General features: G+C 46.4%; 1 protein-coding gene across 15 annotated transcripts in view; it reads left to right on the top strand.

The window, feature by feature from the left end:
* Positions 1–23,466, top strand: part of ZNF618 (zinc finger protein 618) — a 313,429-nt gene that overhangs the window by 206,349 nt on the left and 83,614 nt on the right. For 12 of the 15 annotated variants that reach the window (XM_074974154.1, XM_074974156.1, XM_074974155.1 and 9 more), the window contains one exon: positions 5,022–5,060. The exons of the other annotated variants lie outside the window; for them this stretch is intronic. In XM_074974154.1, coding sequence (XP_074830255.1) covers positions 5,022–5,060 — 39 coding nt within the window. The remainder of the gene's footprint in view (positions 1–5,021; positions 5,061–23,466) is intronic. 15 annotated transcript variants of the gene reach the window in all.

Below are 23,466 nucleotides of genomic sequence, written 5' to 3' on the forward strand. Positions count from 1 at the left end.
CAGTTATGGGAGAAGAGGGAAGGTCCTCTCATGGATCAGTAACTGGTTAAAAGACCAGAAACAAAGGATAGGAATAGATAGTCACAGTGGAGAGATAAATAGCTGGGTCCCCCAAGGGTCTGTACTAGGACCAGTACTGTTCAACATATTCATAAAGGATCTGGAAAAGAGGGTAAACAGTGAGGTGGCAAAGTTTGCGGATGATACAAAATTACTCTAGATAGTTAAATCCAAAGCTGACTTGCTAAGAGCTACAAAGGGATTTCACTAAACTGGGTGATTGGGCAACAAAATAGCAGATGAAATTCAGTGTTGGTAAGTGCAGAGTAATGCAAATTGGAAAACGTAATCCAAACTATACATACAAGGTGATGGGATCTAAATTAGCTGTTACCTCTCAAGAAAGAGATCTTGGAGTCATCGTGAATAGTTCTCTAAAAACACCTGCTCAATGTGAAACAGCAGTCAAAAAGCTAACTATGTTAGGAGCCATTAAAAAAGGGATAGGTAAATAAGATAGAAAATATCCTTATGCCACTATACAAATCCCACATCTTGAATATTGCATGCAGTTCTGGTTGCCCCATCTCAAAAACAAACAAACAACCTACTAGAATTGGAAAAGGTGTAGAGAATGGCAACAAAAGTGATTAGGGGTATGAAACAGCTTCCATAAGGGAAAGACTAAAAAGACTGGGACTGTTCATCTTAGAAAAGAGACGACTAAGAAGAGGATCTGATAGAGGCTGTAAAATCATGACTGGTGAGGAGAAAGAGACTAGGGAAGTGTTATTTACCCCTTCACATAACACATGAACCAGGGGTCACCAAATGAAATTATTAGGCAGCATGTTTAAAACAAACATAAGGAAGTATTTCTTCACACAGTGCACAGTCAACCTGTGGAATTTGTTGCCAGGGAATGTTGTGAGGGCCAAAACTATAACTGGATTAAAAAAAGAATTAGTTAAATTCATGGAGGACAGGTCCATCAATGGCTATTAGCCAAATGTCCGGGACACACCCCATGCTCTGGGTGTCCCTAAACTTCTGACTGCCAGAAGCTGGGACTGGACCACAGGGGATCGATCACTCAATAATTGCCCTGTTCTAGAATCATTAGAATCATAGAATAACAGAGTTGGAAGGGACCTCTGGAGGCCATCTAGTCCAACACCCTGCCCAGAGCAGGACCAATCCCAACTAAATCATCCCAGCCAGGGCTTTGTCAAGCCTGACTTTAAAAATTTCTAAAGAAGGGGATTCCACCACCTCCCTAGGTAACGCATTCCAGTGTTTCACCACCCTCCTAGTGAAAAAGTTTTTCCTAATATCCAACCTAAACCTCCCCCACTGCAACTTGAGACCATTACTCCTTGTCCTGTCATCTGCTATCACTGAGAATAGTCTAGATCCATCCTCTTTGGATCCACCTTTCAGGTAGTTAAAAGCAGCTATCAAATCCCGCCTCGTTCTTCTCTTCCGTAGACTAAACAATCCCAGTTCCCTCAGCCTCTCCTCGTAAGTCGTGTGTTCCAATCCCCTAATCATTTTTGTTGCCCTTCGCTGGACTCTCTCCAATTTCTCCACATCCTTCTTGTAGTGTGGGGCCCAAAACTGGACACAGTACTCCAGATGAGGCCTCACCAATGTCGAATAGAGGGGAACGATCACGTTCCTCGATCTGCTGGCAGTGCCCCTACTTATACACCCCAAAATGCCATTGGCCTTCTTGGCAACAAGGGCACACTGTTGACTCATATCCAGCTTCTCGTCCACTGTCACCCCTAGGTCCTTCTCTGCAGAACTGCTGCCTAGCCATTCGGTCCCTAGTCTGTAGCGGTGCATGGGATTCTTCCGTCCTAAGTGCAGGACTCTGCACTTGTCCTTGTTGAACCTCATCAGATTTCTTTTGGCCCAATCCTCCAATTTGTCTAGGGCCCTCTGTATCCTATCCCTACCCTCCAATGTATCTACCACTCCTCCCAGTTTAGTTTCATCCGCAAACTTGCTGAGGGTGCAATCCACACCATCCTCCAGATAATTAATGAAGCTATTGAACAAAACCGGCCCCAGGACCGACCCTTGGGGCTCTCCGTTAGACACCGGCTGCCAACTAGACATGGAGCCATTGATCACTACCGTTGAGCCCGACAATCTAGCCAACTTTCTACCCACCTTGTAGTGCATCCATCCAGCCCATACTACTTTAACTTGCTGAAAAGAATACTGTGGGAGACCGTGTCAAAAAATCATTCTGTTCATTCCCTCTGAAGTATCTGGCACTGGCCACTGTCAGAAGACAGGACACTGGGCTAGATGGACCATTGGTCTGACCCGGCATGGTGATTCTTATGTTCTTACATTAATCAAGGACAATAAATAATAAAACAGAATTGGACAAATACAGAGGTCCACAGCCCTATATTTTTATTTATTTTTAAGAAAAAATAAAGTGGTATTAATGAATTAGAGTTGCAAATTTAAGTATCAAAAAAGCTATGAAATGCCATTGTTAAGGTTTGCATAGTAACAAACTTGCTTTCATGGAACATGCAGAATATTTTGGATTATAATTGAATATATAGGTTATGAAATATGGGACAATTCAATGCAGCTTTGTAAACCTAAGCATTTGCATTTCTTGAGTTTTAACAATTTTTTCAGCTTGCAGCCTTACCCCGTTGTGTTCATGCAGGCCTTTGAATACAATCGTGATTTGTGCTGTTTCTGGTCAGTGCTTTGTTTCCAAGTGCGACATTAGTGACACTAGAACTGAAGACTGCAGTGTAATGCTAACCAGTCGGAGAGGGAAATCCTAAGGCTTTTGTCCCATCTTTTGTACAGGTCTTTCCCTCACTGGTCTCCTCCTCCATATTGCAGATAGCTGTGCTCTCTCTGTGAATTTGGAGGCATGAAGGGCTGGATTCACAAAAGAACGTAGAAGCCTAACTGCCGCCTTAGGCATCTAAATCCCAGATTTTGGCACCACTGGTGTTCACAAAAGCCCTGTAGGCAGGGGTGCTGGAACAATTTGTATAGTGGGGATGCTGAGAGCCATTGAACCAAACTGTAAACCCTGTATATGATGGAAACCACCTCAAGTCAGGGGATGCAGGAGCAGCCCCAGCACCCCTAGTTCCAGCACCTATGCCTGTAGGAGCCCAAGCTCACTCACTACCTAAATTTTTGAAGTTGAAGTTCCCCAGGTATCTATGTTTCTGCCTCTGCACATATGCACTGCAGCCCCTCACCAGGCACCCAGGCACCTAAGCCCCAGAGCGATTCACAAAAAAATTGGCATCCTTCTATCTAACTCTACACAAAACAGCCATGGAGAGAATTGTTGGAGCAGGGGGACGGGATCCTGGGTCTCCCACATCTAGGTGAATGCTTTAACCACCAGGCCTCTGTTTGCACTGTCTCTGGCCCAGTGACTCTTTCTGTGTCTACAGTGGAACAGCTTCAACAGGAGAGACTGAGGGATCATCCCACCTCGGTGCTTAGTGCATTCATGTGCGAGGTGGGAAACCCCAGTTTAAATCCCTTTTCATCAGGCTGAGGGGAGCGGGGGGGGGGGGTTTGAACGTGGGGGGTCTCCCACATCCCAGGTGAGCGCTGTAACCACAGGGAGGTTCTCTTCCTCCTCCTCTTCTGGCAAAAAATGCCTTAGGTTCCTAACTCTACGAGATGGTTCATAGCTGAGCTATAGGGGGCCTCCTCCATTCTGGACATAACATGAACTTCCTAGAGGGGCGGGCCTTAGGACATACCCCGCTCTTTGGCAGCTCCCATTGGCTAGCTTGGGCAGCTCAGTGCGCTGGCTCTTATGAATCCCATTCCTAGGGGCCTGACTCCATTCATTCGTTGTACAGGGAGCCTGAGTACTAAACGCAGGCTGGGTTTAGTGTGTGGGTGCCGGGTGGTCTGTCATACCGAGGAAGTCAGACTAGATCTGGTGGTCCCTTCTGACCTTAAATGTTATAATTCTAACTCAGGCTTCAGGAATCCCAGTAATTTGCTAGGCCCCTAAAAGTCTGGCCTTGCAACATTGAGCGTCGCAGTGAGAGCTCTCTCCCACCTAGTGCACCAGGTAGCCACTCTCTCAACTCTGGGCTTGTCTATACGTACAGTGCTGCAGCGGCACTGATGCAGCTGTGCCGTTGTGGCACTTCGTGAAGATGCTACCTGTGCAGATGGGAGAACTTCTCCTATCAGTGTAGGTACTCCACCTCCCCGAGATAGCACTGGCTGCACCAGGAGTTCGCTCAGTATAACTGCATTGCTCAGGGGTGTGGATTTACCCCTCCGCGATGTGGTTATACCAACAGAAGTCTGTAGTGTAGACCAGGGCTCTCTGACATAGGGACTTGTTGGGTTGTTTGGAGCTGGTTTCTAAGCCTCTGCCTTTCTGTGCTGGGCAGGAGGAAGTGACAGGTTGTGCCATTTAAAAAGCAGCCCATTGTAACATGTCAGAAAAGAAATGCACTTGTTTGGGAATGTGCAAATGAAAGCAAATCACGTGTTTCTGGACTGGAGGCCTTTCACGACCAAGCGCCGCACAACAGCGACCTGGTCAAGCCTCAGTCCCCTTCCCCACCTCCTGATAACAGAAGCTCAGCCTTTCACAGCCTGCTTAATCTGGAGAGAGCCTTCAGAATGAGCCCTGCAAATGCTAAGGTTCCTGGTGTGCTCCTCCCTCAGTGGGACCCAGGTACCACCAGCAGGCCTGCTCGGCTGCGTTCAGAGCCGCAGATATCCCTGCAGTCGGGAGTTGGCATCCCCAGGGCCTGCTCTCTGCTGAATCTGCTGTGTGGCGTATGTGTTACAGAAAAAGGGGCTAGCATACAGCTATGGAATGGGTATTGCAGAGGAGGAGAAATTTGACTGGAGGATAGAGAATGAAGAGCCAGGAATTACAAAACTCCAGCCCCCCAGTGAAACAGTTGAAGACGCTGTGTGCTGTCAAACGTCTGACAGAATGTGCTGGCAAGTCTAAGTGCAGCTCTTTCTCTTTGCAGACACTGAAGCTGCCTCAGGTGAAGGAGCCTCACAAGGCAGTAAGTACTAACTTTGCTGTGTGTGTGTGAGGGGGGATTGGCGCACGGCGTGTGTGAGCACATGGAGCGATGGCTGTGGGCATGTTCCTGGGTAGGCGTTTTACCTCGCAACAGGTGAACATCCCTTTCCATTCTGTTGAGTGATACACCTAGGCTCGCTTGCGATGTGTTCCAGCTCTCACTGCAGTATTGGCATTGTGAAGTTTATATCTAGCGTGTCACTCTCCTCCCATTGCCCTGAGTTTGTGTGTCTGAGATCTTTTATGTGATGTTGGCTACTTATGCCGATCAGAAGAGAGACATGGAGGGGCTGTGTTCAGCATTGCAGTCAGAGTTCAGGCATGTTACCATTCTCTAACTTTAAAAAAGCCGCAGGTGAGTTGGATTGGAAAGTGACAGAAGGGGATGACATCATCCCCTTTGTGAGAGGCCGGTAGTCCCTTATGAATTAAAATGGTACCCATTAATGACAACAATTAATTGTCCAGCCAGCCCGAGTCTTTGTTTCAATCATGTTGATCCCTATATCTGTCCTGATCTCTTGTGCCAGTGTGAGAGTTGCACTTTGCTGAGCTGCATTCATTGCACTTTTCCACAGTGTACCACGAGAGGGCAGCTTCCACTGTGCTAATGAGAAGCTGTGTTTGGTGTGAGTTCTCAGAGCAGTGCAGGAAAGGTGCTTTCCTGTTTGTGGTAGATGCACAAAGCTGACCGAGCATCCCCTTTGTTCCCCTTCACGCTTGTTCCCCTAGTGTTCTTGTTTCTCTCTCTCTCTCTCGCTCCCCACGTACGTAGGGTATAACGTAGTTCTGTGAATGCAAATTTAACTCTATTGATTTACCCCGGTGCTTTGCTGCTGTGTGACCTCTGGGACAGTTCTGACATTTGGGGCAGTTTATTTGGGGCACCCTTTTAAGCACCTTGACTGGTGCTGAGCTTGTAGGGGGAGCAAGGCCACAAGGAAATGGTGACATCTCAGTGTATCCTGAATTCCTCCTTCCTTCCACACCTTCCCCAGTGCTCTGGCATGGTGTCATACGGGGATTGGGTGACAATCACATATAAATTGACTCCCAGTTTGTAAAACGCTCTTCCTGACTGGGAACATACTCAGTGTTTCCAACTCTTAAGAATTTGTCAAGAGTATTGAGTTATTTAGTGTTTTTCTTAAAGCCACAGCTTATGGAGGCATGTTATTCGGTGAGACTCTTGGCTTTCATTTAAAAAGAGAAAAAAGTTTCCAGACATCATAGTTGTAGAAAATCTCGTGATTTTTTGAGACCTCACTCGTGGTACTTGAATGCTTGAGGCTGTCGATACGGCGCACTCCAGGGACTGGTATGGGTTTCTCAGACTTGCTGTTCCCCTTTTGCTCCACTGAGTGACTCAGTGTTGTTATTACCACGTGTCTCCCTCTCCCATTCACAGTGGGCTCTTAGCTCTGTAATTTCTTCTTTCATTCTTCAGTAGCTTCTCTGCAGCCCTCTGGTGCTTCCCTTTGTCCTGTGTGATCCCCCAGTGTCTTTCCAGCCTCTTCTCCTTGTGTTGAATTCTGGCATGGAGAACAGCAGGCCCTGCTGCATTTTGGCAACTCTCTCTTTTGTTTTGTTTTTTTAAATGTCACTGGTTTAGTTATTCAGCCATGTGACTTGGCCATCAGACCCTTCTGTGTTTTCTGCAGTGCTTAGGAAACTCCCATTGCATGTTGTGTGGGGAGGCTTTTATATGCTGCACTTATTGTGAATTAAAATCCCACATTTTTTATCTGTAAAGTCAGAGGACACGGGGTATAGGAAGGTAGGATGACTGATGACAGCGAGGGAAGGAAAACAAGAAACAAAGGAGAAACCGAAGGGTTTTAGTTGCATTAAATTATTTTGTGCTCCACATACAGTTTCAATTTGTCATGGAAACTATCTTCTCAGCTGAATATTAAGCTGTTCAGCTGGGGCTGCTGTTGATAAATTCACAGGGTTCTAATTTCCGATAAAACTCTCCTTCCTCTTCCTCCTTGTTGCTGTGATAAAGCTCCTCAGCTTTTGTCATTTTCTCCCTTGTGGATAAATTGAAGCCCTGAGCAATACTGGTCTTCCCTGGATTTTCTCTGTTTCCCTCTCAATGGCCTTCTTGTTTCCTTGTCAGTCTGTTTGCTTCTTATTTATTTTAAGAACTTCTTATTTATCTTTCCTTCCTTGCTATTTTTGCTTTGCTTGCTGCTCCAGTGCCATCCCCTGTGACCCAATTTGGATCTTTACTTCCTTTATATTAACAGGCTTCCTTATTGTTTAAATCTTCCTTTGCTATTTTTACCTCATTGGCTACTCTAGCCTTTTGGGTTTCCTTATTCGTTGATTCTCTAGACATGGCTCATCCTCTTCCTCCCCAGTGCCTCAAAATTTCAGGGGTGCAGTAAGCTGTTGTTTTCTCTCACCTTGTGAGAGCTTTCTGCTTTTCCCACAAGTACCTAACCTGCAGGAGTCCAGGGATGCAATGCACATGCACCTTAAACTGTTCATGGGAATCCTCCTTTATGCAGCTGGAGGGCCTGCAGTACCAGCTCAAATAACCAAGGAGAAGCACGTCTCACTCAGAAATGCCAACCCCACCACAAGTCCCTTCCCTCCTGCAGTAAAGATTTGATTTGTACTGATTATTTTTTGTCGTGACTCTCTGGAGCCAGTTGTCATTCATGCCAGCGAATTCCATGTGAAATGTTCTCAGGAAGGGGACTTGAGTGAAATGCTCACTCTCAGCAGAGGACCGTGACATGAACAGCCCACCCTCCTAGGATCTGGTTTTGAGCTGTAGTTTGTCTGCTTGCTTTGTTGTGTTATCAGTGTGGTAAATGAAGCTGTGAAGGAGTGTACCACCCCTTGGTGTCCTGTGGGCGGGGAGGTGATGAGCTCGGAAGAACACTAGAGGAGGAAGTTCTGGCAGTTTTTCATGGGAAAGCAAGGGTTAGGATACAGCTGAAACCAGTTAGCCTGCCTGCAGTCAGCCTTAGGAAGAGAAGTATGTGTTTAGAAGTCCCACCTGGAAAGAGCTCTGAAGACTCCCTTGTGAGTAAAGTGGTTGGACTCTTTGGAGGATTATTCCTGTTAAAAAGACTACACCTCGCTTTGGGGTTTTAAGATCAACTAGTGATCTCTGGGACTGGCATGTCATCTGCCTGTTTTGACTCGGTTCTCCTCTTAAAGGGACAAAGACCAAGGTTTTGAGGTGAGGAAGTGGTCTTGGGAAGGCATTAGAGAGTTACTCCCTCCCAGGCTTCTGAGCAGAGTTCCCAGGGCAGAGAGGACAGTGTTGTTGGTGGATCTCAGACCCAACAGGGTTAAAGTGTTAATAAAACCCTTGTTCAACTGTTATAACATTCAACAATTATGTTTTAGGAAAAAAAGAGTTTAAAAAAATGCTGTGTTTCACAGTTCGTCACAGGTGGCACTGGTAGTGACCCCAGTATTTAGGTTGCCTCATACTTTCCATTATAATAGATTTTGCGACCTTTCTTTGAGAAGCTCTCGCATCTCCATTGCTTGAAGCAGGCCTTACACATTCAGCAGAGAGACAGCCTTTGGGCTAGAGGAGTGCCTTCTCTTTGTCTATGAAATTCCATTCCTGTTCAGCTGAGTTGTAAACTCTTCACAATTCCCATTTCCCGTCTGCCGCTTTGCATTCCACAGGGAAACACTGGCACCCTGCAAGAGACCCGCAAATGAACATCCCAAAGAGCTGGAGTGTCACAAATGCCAACCAGGAGCCCCACATCCGATGAAGTGAGCTGTAGCTCACGAAAACTTATGCTCAAATAAATTGGTTAGTCTCTAAAGTGCCACAAGTCCTCCTTTTCTTTTTACACTGTACTGAGAACTTCTGGGAGCTGCTGAAGTAGCTGTAGCTGCAGGGATGGGGGAGAGGGCTGGGATAAGCTCCTTGCTCACTGCCAGCCAAACCCCAGTACCTGGGACATGGTCCAGGGTCCTTTCCCCACCTTAGTTAGAAGGGAGTTGGGCTGGGCTGGGCCCTCTTCTATCAACCACACCCAGGACCCAGCACATGGTGCCATTGACTCTTCTTCATCTGAGAGAACAGCTTTCTGCTGCTAACAGCTAGTGTAGTTAAGTCCTGTAGCTTAGGTAGCAGCAGTCTGTGCACTGATGCTGCAAGGTGCATGGTTCAGCTAATGGTGCATGATGTGAAGGTTGGTAAAGTTTTATGTAATTTTTTGTTTCTACCTTTTTTCCTTCCAGAAAAAACATAGGAAATTACGTACAAAAAACAATATTAAAAGGAAGTGTATTTAGGTTGAAAAGTCAAGCACTTGAAAGTTTGCAAATGCCAGTTTTAGGGTTGCCCATGCAATCTTAATTCAGTCCCCATGTGTGTCTGAATTATGCAACAGTCTTTAATTACATGACTACACACTATTTTTTCCAAAAACCCCTGCCTCATTTGGTGCACAAGATAGACATACAAGAGGGCAGAATTAAGGTGCCCGTACAATCAGATTTAGCATTTGCTAACTTTCAGCTGCTTATCTTTGCAAACTAAACAACAGTAATTGAATGTAGGTTTTTAAAATGTAATATGGGATTAAATATGGCATTGACTGTCCTTGTTAGAGGGAAAGAGTCAGTTATAGAGGGTCTTGAGTTGCTGAAGTCCTCCTCTGTTCCCTTTCATACAAAACAAGACATATAGATCTCTCTTCTGCCTTTCTAAGGTAACTCCAAAGAGCACTAGACCACCTTATCTGGGAGGGCGGTGGGGGGGAGGGGGTGTTAATATTAAAGATCGAAAATACAATTTATGTCTGTGCCTTCTTGATTGCAACCTAGCTGCTGGGAAATTAATCTCAGTACATGATCTTATTAGCCACTTTGAGACCTGGAAATTTTTTACCAGTCTTGGACTAGATGCATTTACTTCAATAGAGCAAGGAGCTACACTAGTTTATGCTAAGTGAAAAACTGTGCCCTTTTTTAGCTTTTTTTTTTTTTTTATTAATCACAGTTCTATACGGTGGATTTTCCTCGGTGGCTGTGCCAGGCTCTTATTAGACAGAAGGCAGAAAAGAAAGTAGGAAAGAGAAGAAATGAGGGGTTGTTTAGGATTCAGCCAAACCTGATGGAGCTGATGTTGCCACCTGGTTTCTGTTCCTTACCTCAGCAGGACAGAATGTTTTGAGGATCAGGAAAGCAATGGCCCAGCCACACACCTCCACCTCTCTGGTGTCACCCTTCCTAACCTCACACCCATCACCTCCCTTTTTCTCTCCCTCCTCCCCTTCCCTTGCTGTCTCCAGGACACCCACTGCATCTCTAAAAAGATCATATCCATCCACAACCACTTCCTGTTTCAGTCAGACCATGGTTCGGTGTTAGGCTTCTCCTCTCCTTTCCCACTGCTTCCATGCCCTCCCGCTTCTCACTCTTTCTCCTCTTTGGAACAGCACTACATCAGACTCTCCTCTCTTCTCCGCCTCCATGTTTCTGTCATCTACTGGCCACCCAGCTTCTCCCCACAGGCCTTCCTCTCTGATTTCAACTCCTCGTTCTCTCTCCCTCTCCTCACAGTCATCCTCTGTGACCCACCCAGTCGACCACTTTGTTGCACGTTTCCTCGCCCTCATCCTGCAGCCCTAACCAAAAGGACCATTCACTTGACTCAGTCGTCACCAAGCACTGCTTTTTCTGTTGCTGGTCTCTTTCCGCATTGCCCATCAGCCGCACCCCACATCCTGTTACTCTGCCTTTTCATGACTTCCAGTCCATCAGCACTGATGGCTTCTCATTTGCTCTCAGCCCCCCCCCCCCCCCGCACCTGTCCTCTCAGCCCTCCCTCCCATTGCTATTGTTACTGATTCTCTCCATGCTTCTCTCACCTCAGCCCTTGACTCTTTCACCCCTCTCTTCCATCTCAAGGTTAGTCCCAGCTCCTCTCCCCCGCGGCGCAACATCTGCTTTCTGTGTTCCTGCTCTCTCTGCAGAGTGACGCTGGCAGAAATCCTGTGACCAGGCTGACTGCCTCTGCTACAAATTCAGTCTCTCCTTCAGTTCTGCCATCTTCCTTGCTAAATACCTTCACTTCTCCCACTTAATTGAACCTCATGCCCACAATCCCAGCCTCCTCCTTGTTGCTACATTTGGCTCACTCCAGAAACCCTCTCCTCTTCCTGTCTACACTTCTCTCTCAGCACAGGTCCTTGCCAATTTCTTCCAAGGGAAAACTGACAAAATATGACATGATCTTCCCCTTGCCTCTCCTCCCCCACCTCCACCGACTCTCGCCTCCTTCTCTCATCACAGATGCAGAAGTTCTCATCTGCTCACCTCCTCCACTTGCCCCAATGACTCCCACCCATGTCCTGAGCTCCGATCCCTCACTCTTCTCTTTGACTGCTTGCTCTTCTGTGGCTCAATCCCCTCACAATACAAATATATTTTAGTCTCTCCCATCTTAAAATACCCTCTCTTAACCCACTTGCCTCTCCAATTGCTGCCCCTTCTCCCATTCATCTCTAAACTCATTGAAAGCGCTGTTTACAATCACTGTCTGAAGTTCCTCTCCTCCAGTTCCAGCCTAGACTCTCTTCAGTCCATCCTCCTCCCCTTGCATGCCAGTGAAACAGCTGTCACCAGTCTCCTCTGACCCCTTCTTAGCCAGAGCTCAGAAACAGTACTCCATCCTCATCCTCCTTGACAGCTTGACCTTCTGCAGTCCACCTTGCTTTTCTTCTTGGAATCTTGTTCTCCTTTGGCTTCCCATGACACCATCCTCTCTTGGTTCTCCTCCTAGATTTTTAATCCCTCCTCCAGCATGTCCTTCAGAGGATCCTCCTTATTTGTTCTCCAGCTTTCTGTGGGGGTTCCACAGGGCTCTGTCCTTGGTTCCCTTCCCTTCTCCCTCTATCCCTTATCTCTGGGTAATCTCATCTGCAAACACCAGTTCAGCCACCATGTATATGCTGACAACTCATAGGTCTGCCTCTCTGCTCCAGACCGGTCTCCTTCTGTGCAAACTAAAATCTCAACCTGTCTTTCTGACATCTCCTTCTGGTTGTCTAGCCAGTTAGATGGAGCTCCTCATGACTACAACAGAGCCCTGAATCTCCCCCCACCAACAAGACCTCTGTGCTACCGCCTTTCTTAATCAAAACCACCATCCTGCCTGTCACTCTGCCTCATAAGCTGAGCATCAACTTCAGCCTCTCGGTAGGTCCTCACATTCGGGCTCTGTCTAAATCTTGCTGATGCTTTCTGCATAACATAACTAAGATACAGCTTTTCTTAACCATCTACATGTCTAAAATTCTCATTCAGGCTCTCATCATCTCGGGTCTTGATTACTATAACATCCTTCTCTCTAGCACTTGACAAATACATGCAGTCCTGCCCCACTCATATCCATTCAAAATGCTGCTGCAAAGATTATTTTCCTAACTTGTCTCTTTATCCCTCCTCCTCCTCCTGTATCACATCAAACATAAATTCATAGATACTAAGGTCAGAAGGGACCATTATGATCATCTAGTCCGACCTCCTGCACAATGCAGGCCACAGAATCTCACCCACCCACTCCTGCGAAAAACCTCTCACCTATGTCTGAGCTATTGAAGTCCTTAAATCGTGGTTTAAAGACTTCAAGAAGCAGAGAATCCTCCAGCAAGTGGCCCGTGCCCCATGCTACAGAGGAAGGCGAAAAACCTCCAGGGCCTCTTCCAATCTGCCCTGGAGGAAAATTCGTTCCTGTCCCCAAATATGACGATCAGCTAAACCCTGAGCATATGGGCAAGATTCACGAGCCAGATACCCAGGAAAGAATTTTCTGTAGTAACTCAGATCCCACCCCATCTAACATCCCATCACAGGCCATTGGGCCTATTTACCATGAATATTTAAAGATTAATTAATTACTAAAATCATGTTATCCCATCATACCATCTCCTCCATAAACTTATTGAGTTTAATCTTAAAGCCAGATAGATCTTTTGCCCCCACTGCTTCCCTTGGAAGGCTATTCCAGGACTTCACTCCTCTGATGGTTAGAAACCTTCGTCTAATTTCAAGTCTAAACTTCCCAATGACCAGTTTATATCCATTTGTTCTTGTGTCCACATTGGTACTGAGCTTAAATAATTCCTCTCCCTCTCCGGTATTTATCCCTCTGATATATTTATGGAGAGCAATCATATCTCCCCTCAACCTTCTTTTAGTTAGGCTAAACAAGCCAAGCTCCTTGAGTCTCCTTTCATAAGATAGGTTTTCCATTCCTTGGATCATCCTAGTAGCCCTTCTCTGTACCTGTTCCAGTTTGAATTCATCCTTCTTAAACATGGGAGACCAGAACTGCACACAGTATTCCAGGTGAGGTCTCACCAGTGCCTTGTATAACGGTACTAACACCTCCTTATCTCTACTGGAAATACCTCGTCTGATGCACCCCAAGACCGCTTTAGCTTTTTTCACGGCCACATCACATTGGCGGCTCATAGTCATCCTATGATCAACCAATACCAACCAAGGTCCTTCTCCTCCTCCGTTACTTCTAATTGATGTGTCCCCAGCTTATAACTAAAATTCTTGTTATTAATCCCTAAATGCATAACCTTACACTTCTCACTATTAAATTTCATCCTATTACTATTACTCCAGTTTACAAGGTCATCCAAATCTTCCTGTATGATTTCCCGGTCCTTCTCTAAATTGGCAATGCCTCCCAGCTTTGTATCATCCACAAACTTTATTAGCACACTCCCACTTTTTGTGCCGAGGTCAGTAATAAAAAAATTAAATAAGATTGGTCCCAAAACTGATCCCTGAGGAACTCCAGTGGTAACCTCCCTCCAGCCTGACAGTTCACTTTTCAGTAGGACCCGCTGTAGTCTCCCTGTTAACCAATTCCTTATCCATCTTTCAATTTTCATATTGATCCCCATCTTTTCCAATTTAACTAATAATTCCCCATGTGGCACGGTATCAAACGCCTTCCTGAAATCTAGGTAAATTAGATCCACTGCGTTTCCTTTGTCTAAAAATCTGTTACTTTCTCAAAGGAGATCAGGTTGGTTTGGCACGATCTACCTTTTGCAAAACCATGTTGTATTTTGTCCCATTTACCATTGACTTCAATGTCCTTAACTACTTTCTCCTTCAAATTTTTTTCCAAGACCTTGCATACTACAGATGTCAAACTAACAGGCCTGTAGTTACCCGGATCACTTTTTTTTCCTTTCTTAAAAATAGGAACTATGTTAGCAATTCTCCAGTCATACGGTACAACCCCTGAGTTTACAGATTCATTACAAATTCTTGCTAATGGGCTTGCAATTTCGGGTGCCAATTCCTTTAATATTCTTGGATGAAGATTATTTGGGCCCCCTGATTTAGTCCCATTAAGCTGTTTGAGTTTTGCTTCTATCTCAGATATGGTAATATCTACCTCCATATCCTCATTCCCATTTGTCATGCTACCATTATCCCTAAGATCCTCTTTAGCCTTATTAAAGACTGAGGCAAAGTATTTGTTTAGATATTGGGCCATGCCTAGATTATCCTTGACCTCCACTCCATGTTTCCATGACCTCCACCTCAGTGTTTAGCGGTCCCACTTCTTCTTTCTTTGTTTTCTTCTTATTTATATGGCTATAGAACCTTTTACTATTGGCTTTAATTCCCTTTGCAAGGTTCAACTCTACTTGACTTTTAGCCTGTCTCACTTTATCCCTACATGTTCTGACCTCAATAAGGTAGCTTTCCTTGCTGATCCCTCCCATCTTCCACTCCCTGTATGCTTTCTGCTTTTTCTTAATCACCTCTCTGAGATGCTTGCTCATCCAGCTTGGTCTACAACTCCTGCCTATGAATTTTTTCCCCTTTCTTGGGATGCAGGCTTCTGATAGCTTCTGCAGCTTTGATTTAAAGTAATCCCAGGCCTCCTCCGCCTTTAGATCCACAAGTGCTTCAGTCCAATCCACTTCCCTAACTAATTTCCTTAATTTTTAAAAGTCAGACCTTTTGAAATCAAAAACCCTAGTTGCAGATTTATTTTTGTTAATCCTTCCGTTCAGTTTGAACTGAATTAGCTCATGGTCACTTGAACCAAGATTATCCCCAAGAACCATTTCTTCTGTGAGGTCCTCACTACTCACCAAAACCAAATCTAAAATGGCATCCCCTCTAGTTGGTTCAGCAACTACTTGGTGAAGGAATCCATCAGCTATCGCATCCAGGAAAATCTGAGCCCTATTATTATTACTAGCACTCGTCCTCCAGTCTATATCTGGGAAGTTAAAGTCTCCCATGATCACGCAGTTTCCATTAGTATTTACTACATTAAAAAGGGCTCTATCCATATCCAAATTAGATCCCGGTGGTCTATAGCACACCCCAAGCACTATCCCAGGGGAGGCTCTAATAGTTTTCTTCCCCAATGTAATTTTTGCCCAGACGGACTCAGTCTTATCCATTCCATCCCTTCTTATTTCTTTACATTCTACCTCATCATTGATATACAATGCTACTCCACCACCTTTACCTTTATTTTGGTCTTTCCTAAACAGCACATCCCCTTCAATACCTGTAGTCCAGTCATGACTACTATTCCACCATGTTTCTGTTATCCCTATAATATCTGGTTTCACTTCCTGCACCAGTAGCTCTAGTTCCTCCATTTTGTTACCTAGGCTCCTCGCATTGGTGTACAATTTTTGCTGTTTGGCTTCGCTCACATTCTGTACCCTATTAGGCACGGTCATTCTACAGCCAGTATAACCTATTAGATTGGTATCCACACTGCCCTTCCTCCTTATACACACTCTCCTACCCACGGCTGTATCCTTTCTTACTTCATTTTCTTCCCTCTAAATGCTAAAATCCAGCATGGAGATTACCTGGACATCTCCCAACCATCGCCCCCAAATTCCTAGTTTAAAGCTCTCTTAATCAGTTGTGCCAGTCTCCATCCTAGAAGTCTATTTCCTTCCCTACTCTGATGAAGTCCATCCCGAGAGAACTGTCCTCTGTCCATGAATGCCTCCCAGTCACCATACATCCCAAAGCCCTCCTTATAGCACCACTGCCTAAGCCATCTGTTGATAGTCATAATCTTGTCACACCTTTGTTGCCCGTCTCTAGGAACAGGCAGAATCCCACTAAAGATCACCTGAGCCTCAATTTCCTTAAGCGTCTTCCCCAGCCTAGCATAGTCTCCCTTAATACTTTCCAGCGAGAATCTAGCTGTATCATTTGTTCTCACATGAAGGATAATTAGGGGATTATTTCCTGCTCCCTTTAGGATCCTTGTCAACCTCAGGTTTACATCCCGTATCTTAGCACCTGAAAGACAGCACACCCTTCTCTTCTCTGGATCAGCTCTGGTTACAGGCCTGTCTATTCTTCTCAGTAAAGAGTCCCCGATCACGTAGACCTGCCTTTCCCTGGTGACGATGCTATTCTCCAGTTTGTCCCCTGTTCCCTGTGGCTGCAAGTTCTTTCCATTCCTATTCTCCCTTGTAATCCTCTTCAACCCATCCTGTATCCTCCTGGGGCTCGTATTTGGTGTAGTCTCCATTGACTCTTCCCCTTTTCCTGTAGGACTAGCCGCTCTTCTCTTCTTCCTTGCCCCTTCACCTTCAGTGACTACCTGCTGAGCCCCTTCTTCATTTTCCAACTCTGCAAACCTGTTCTTGAGCTCTATTTCTCCTTCACTAGCCCGTCTTTTCCTCTGCCTGGTTCTTTTAGTCACATGCTTCCACTGTCCATTTTCCTCACCCAGTCTCCCCTCAGAATTCCTCAGTCCTGCTTCCATCTGCAAGTCTGAGCTTTTCCCTTCAGATACCTCACGTCTTTGCTCCATAATCTGCTCGAACCCCTTCTAAACTCAACCAGACTTTCCACCTGCATCTCCAAACCTCGGATCTTTTCCTCCATCAGCTCTATTAGACGGCATTTCATGCAGACAAAACTCTTACCAGGTCCCCCCTCCAGGATCATGGACATACGGCAGCTTCCACATCCAGTCATCCTCAGTGTGTCTTCCACGACATGGGTCACTCCCACTGCTGCCTCTGTGTCTGTCATCGCCTTCCCACCTAAACCCTGTTAATCCGGGAAACACAAACCACCCCAAAACCCCACCCCCCACAGCAAAAACAAACCCCCAACAAGCACCACAAGACAAACTCCCCTTGCACACTCCCCTGTTACAGCTCTGCTTGCTGGCTCCTGCGCCGCTGCAGCTGTCTGTGCCAGTGCCTGCCTGGCTGGCTCCCTTTATAGGACCCCTAGTCAGAGAAGCCCCGGCCCCTAATCAGGGCTCAGCTTCTCTCCCAGCACAAAGCCCCCACAAGCCTCGACACATACACATAATACCAATACACAACCAAACACAAACACCTTCTCCTCCAACAGAGCTCCCCCTCAAACTCCCCTGTTTACAGCTCTGCGTGCTGGCTCCTGTGCCCCTGCAGCTGTCTGCTTTCCCTCACTTTCATGGCCCTTCCTGGTCTACCATTCAAAATCATTTTGATTGTATTCTGTTCTACCTATCATCTCTCATCTGCTGTCAAGTTTTCAACTCCTGCCTCCAATTGGCTCATAACGGCAACCTCCATTTCCCCACTGTTAAATTTTCAGACAGCACCTTTGTGCTTTCTCCTGTGCTGCCCTTCATGCTTGGGAGGCGCTCCCCGTAAGCTTCCTCAGAACTAACTCATTATCCTCCTCCAAAATGCTACTCAACACTTCCCTTTGCTGTCATACTTACAAAAACAAAAAAACCCACCTTAGGCTGTTGATTTGCTGAAACCACACTTCCCATCATGCTGAGCAATATTGTCTGTTTTCTTGTACTTCCCCATCTGTCTGTATCCATCTGTTTTCTCTTGTCCTGTATTTTACAAGGGAAAGAGACAAGGTATAACACAATCCAATGGCTGGAAGTTGAATCTAGACAAATTTTGACTGGAAATAAGTCATATTTTTTTAACAGTGAGAATAGTTAACCATTGGAATAACTTACCGTGGGTCGTGGTGACCTGACCATTTTAAAATCAAGTTTGGCTGTTTTTTTAAAAGTTCTGCTCTAGGAATTATTTTGGGGGCAGTTCTCTGGCCTCTGCTATTCGGGTGGTCAGACTAATGAATCTGTAAATCTCAGTGGTCCCTTCAGGCCTTGGAATCTCTAGATTCATATGATCTACGAAAATCTATACTGAGATTGCAACCTGTCTGGGGCAGGGACCATCTTTTTATTGTGTTTGTACAGCACCTGGCATGATGGATCCTGATCCATGACTGGGGCTCCTAGGTGCTGCGGTCATACAAATAATAAACCATTTGAAATAAGAGGTCAGGCTGGATTTTGTTACCTGCCACCCATAACAAATCCCTCTGCTTGTGGCACCACCAGTGGCCAGCTCTTGGACAAACCCCTCACTACAGCCACCACATGGCAAATGCCAAGAAGCCTGGCACACAGAGCCCAGCTTACCCAGTAGCCTTTCTTTAAACCCAAACCAATGGACGGGCACTGGGTGCCTCCCCCAGTTACTCTAGCAGGTAACATCATTACTTAAATTCTAGGGCAAACAATGAGGAAGAACTTTCCTAAAACAGCTATGTTAGGTATAAGGTTGTCTCAATCTGGCCAACCTCAGAAGTTCAAAAATCCTGACTCAGACCACCAAAATCATGAGATTGGCCCAGAAATCACAGGCCTTTTTTTAAAAAAAAGAATAAATTGTGTTTTTTAGTCTTTCTTCTGATTTTTGAACTCCCTCTGCCCACTTCCACGGTGTGTGACAACTACAGCATTCCCAACTTGAACATTTTGTATTGAGTGAAGCAAATTTGGCCTCCACCGCAGAAGCTCTCACTAAAGAACACAACCAGGTTTGGAGCCCCCTGGTGCTAGGCACTGTATAAACACATAGTAGGAGACAGTGCCCACCCTTCATTTGCTGATCATCAAATGCAAAGCTAGTGGTCAATTGATGACATAGGATCTGGAACTCATCAAATGCATATCACACATAGGGGCCACCAAACATCTATTTGTTGGGAATAGGGCTGTCAAGCGATCAAAAAAATTAATTGCGCAATTAATTGCACTGTTAAACAGTAATGGAATACCATTCATTTAAATATTTTGGGTGTTTTCTACATTTTCAAATATTTTTATTTCAATTACAACATAGAATCCAAAGTGTACAGTGCTCGGTTTATATTTATTTTTGATACAAATATTTGCACTGTAAAAAACAAAAGAAATAGTATCTTTCCATTCCCCCATTGCAAGTACTATAGTGCAATCTCTTTATCATGAAAGCTGAATTTATAAATGTAGAATTATGTAAAAAAAACAAACAAGCCCTGCATTCAAAAATAAAACAATGTAAAACTTTAGAGCCTACAAGTCTACTCAGTCGTATTTCTTGTTCCGCCAATCGCTCAGACAAACAAGTTTGTTTACATATGCAGGTGATAATGCTGCCCACTTCTTGTTCACAATGTCACCTGAAAGTGAGAACAGGCATTCACATGGCACTGTTTTAGCCAGCATCACAAGATATTTACGTGCCAAATGCCCTAAAGATTCATATGTCCCTTCATGCTTCAACCACCATTCCACAGGACATGTGTCCATGCTGCTGACGGGTTCTGCTCGATAACGATTCAAAGCAGTACAGACCGATGCAGGTTCATTTTCATCATCTGAGTCAGATGCCACCAGCAGAAGGTTGATGTTCTTTTTTGGAGGTTCAGGTTCTGTAGTTTCTGCATCCAAGTGTTGCTCTTTTAAAACTTGTGAAAGCATGCTCCACACCTCGTCCCTCTCAGATTTTGGAAGGCACTTCAGATTCTTAAATCTTGGGTTGAATGCTGTAGCTATCTTTAGAAATCTCACATTGGTATTGTGACAGAGTCGGGCCAGATGGCTATAGGAGAGTAATAGAAGGCAGATATATTAGCCCCAGGCTAAGTAGGTCCCTTTTTCCTGGGTAAGGTAACAGGGAAGGTTCCAGAACAACCAGGAACCTTCTGGAGACAATTAAGACAGGCTGATTAGAACACCTGCAGCCAATCAAGAAGGTGCTAGAATCAATTAAGGAAGGCTAATCAGGGCACCTGGGTTTTAAAAAGGAGCTCACTTCGGTTTGTGGTGCGCGTGTGAAGAGCTGGGAGCAAGAGGCACTAGGAACTGAGAGTGAGAACGCAGACTGTTGGAGGACTGAGGTGTACAAGCACTATCAGACACCAGGAAGAAGGTCCTATGGTGAGGATAAAGAAGGTGTTGGGAGGAGGCCATGGGAAAGTAGCCCAGGGAGTTGTAGCTGTCGCACAGCTGTTCCAGGAGGCACTCTAGACAGCTGCATTCCACAGGGCCCTGGGCTGGAACCTGGAGTAGAGGGTGGGCCCAGGTTCCCCCAAAATCCTCCCAACTCTTGGTCAGACACAGGAGGAGTCGACCTGGACTGTGGGTTCAGAAAAAGGGCCAAGCTGAGGGCTGCCGTGAAGCTCCAAGGCGAGCAAATCTGCCAATAAGCGCAAGACCCACCAAGGTAGAGCAGGAACTTTGTCACAACTGGTGTCGGAAGTGGGATTTGGTGTCCACAGCGCAGCGGAAGGAAGGTGTTTGGAAGGAAGAAAAAAAAAGGGGGGAAGAGGGTCTATTTTTATTTTTTTTCACCACAGTGGAGGAGGTAGTGTGGGCACTGACACAAGCCATGGCTGCCCAGCAGGAGGCTACTCGTATCCAGGCAGCCGCCCAACAGGAGGCAGTGTGGCTGCAGCAAGAGACTAATCGCCTGCTGATGGACCAGGCTGCTCAAGACCGGGCTATGTTGCGGGAACTGGTAAACCAGGTAAAGGCCCTTACAGAACTGAACTGCGGCGATGATGGGATGCAGATCATGCGGGCCAGCAAATGGCTGCAGAAAATGACACGGGAGGATGATGTAGGGGCATACCTCCTGGCCTTTGAGAGGACAGCCCTGTGGGAGGCTTGGCCCCGAGAACAGTGGTCTGGCATCCTCGCTCCATTCCTGTGTGGGTAGGCCCAGAAGGCCTACTATGATTTGCCTGAAGAGGCTGCGGCATACTACCCCCAGCTGAAAGCAGAGATCCTGGCCAGATCTGGGGTAACAACCGCAGTGCGGGCCCAGTGATATCATGAGTGGAGGTACCAGGAAAACAAAACCCCGCGGTCCCAATTATATGACCTCATCCATCTCGCACAAAAGTGGTTACGAACTGAGTCCCGGAATCCGGAAGAGATACTAGAGGTTCTGGTCATCGACCGGTACATGAGAGGACTACCGCCAGACCTTCGTGCCTGAGTAAGCCAGAATGAACCTTCCACCTAAGACGAGGTTGTCGCGCTGGTAGAAGGGTGAAGGACAGCGAGGGAGCTGACCCGACCAGTTAAGGAAGAAGCACCCCAAGTTAAACTAGCAGCACCAAGCCCTAGAGCTCGGGTGACCGGGCCACCAGGAGAACCCAGGTGGAAAAAGAGAGGGGCTGAAGGCCCACCAGAAGCCACAAAGAGTCGGAGCACTGAGGGGGAAGAGGATCGTGATGTTAGACTACCCAAACCAAGAGACCGGGGAATACCTAGGGCTCCATACAGATGTAACGCCTGCAGGGAGTGGGGACACATAGCTGCACAGTGTCCCAATGCCAAGGAGCCTATGCAGTGTAACCTGGGGAACTGGGCAGACCCATGCTCCCTAATCCACCTTGTGGGGTTCTCACTAACCCCACATATGTACACTAGACCAGTGAAGCTAAATGGGGTAGAGACCACAGCACTGGTTGATTCGGGGAGTGCTATCACGCTTGTCTCGGGGAAGCTCGTGAAGCGTAGTCAGCTGCTGTGGGCTAAGCGTACGGGGATAACATGCATCCATGGGACAGTTGGTTATTACCCCACCATCCCAGTAAAAATTGAGATTCAGAGGAACACTACTGAGGTAGCAGCAGGGGTAGTCCCTAAACTCCCATACCCAGTGCTTATAGGGAGGAACTTCCCAGGGTTTGGAGACTTACTCCCGGTAGGGGAATCGGAGAAAGGGGTAAGCCCTGAAAGTAGTGAGGCATCCACAGTAGACTGTCAAGCCCCAACCTTCTCTGAAATATCCTCAGATTTGTTCTCCATTCCCAGACAGCGTAGAAAGACGAAAAGGGAAAGAAGGGCAGCTAAGGCCTTGGGAACCCAAATACTGGCCCAAAGCCAGAGGGTCGCTCTTGTAGGTAGGCGGACCAGAGCTGCTGAAAAGGAGGCCACCCAGGAGGGAGAAGCACCTGAGTCTGACCCACACCCTAATGCCTCTGAACCAGTAGAGGCAACAGAGACTGGCTCCCTAGATCTCGGGCAGATTAGCCCTGGGAGAGGACATTTTGGACGGGACCAGGCTGAAGACCCAAGGTACGACAACATTAGGAAGGAGGTGACCGAAATAGATGGGGTCCCCCTGGAAGGGAAAACCCAGGGACCAGGACCCTACTTCATAATGAAGAAGAATCTCTTATACCGGGTTGCACCAGTACAGGGGCAGAAGGTACAGCAGATTCTAGTACCTCAAAAACACCAGAATGCTGTATTAAGTCTGGCCCATAGTCATCTTTTTGGGGGGCATTTGGGGGTAGAGAAGACCCTGGCACAGGTCCTGCGACGATTCTTCTGGCCTGGAGTACATGAAGTGTGGAGGTACTGTGCGTCCTGCCCGGAGTGTCAGCTGCACAGTCTCCGTCCCCACTTGAGGGCACCTTTAGTACCCCTTCCCATCATAGAGGTCCCCTTCGAGCGAATAGCCATGGATCTAGTGGGACCCCTGGAGAAGACAGCCCGGGGCCACCAATATATACTTGTCGTTCTGGATTATACTACTCGCTACCCAGAAGCTGTTCCCCCTGCGGAACACGGCCTCTAAAACGATAGCTAAAGAGTTGGTGGGGATCTTTGCCCGAGTGGGGCTTCCAAAGGAGATATTAACAGACCAAGGTACCCCATTTATGTCGAAGCTAATGAAGGACCTCTTTATGCTGCTCCATATACATACCCTGAGAACTTCAGTCTATCATCCGCAGACCGATGGGCTGGTAGAAAGGTTTAACCGAACCCTCAAGGCAATGATAAGGAAAGTGGTAAGTCGAGATGGGAAGGATTGGGACACCCTATTACCCTACCTTATGTTTGCAATCCAAGAGGTACCTCAGGCGTCAACTGGGTTTTCCCCCTTTGAATTATTATACAGACGCCACCCCCGTGGCATACTAGATATTGCAAAAGAAATCTGGGAAGAAGAACCCAATGAGGGCAGAAATATAATTGACCATGTGTTGCAGATGCGAGAATGGATAGTCCGGGTCACCACTATTGTACAGGAACATTTGGAAAAGGCGCAGGA

Source organism: Natator depressus, chromosome 16 (genome assembly GCF_965152275.1).
Source record: "Natator depressus isolate rNatDep1 chromosome 16, rNatDep2.hap1, whole genome shotgun sequence".
Classification (NCBI taxonomy): Eukaryota; Metazoa; Chordata; order Testudines; family Cheloniidae; genus Natator; species Natator depressus.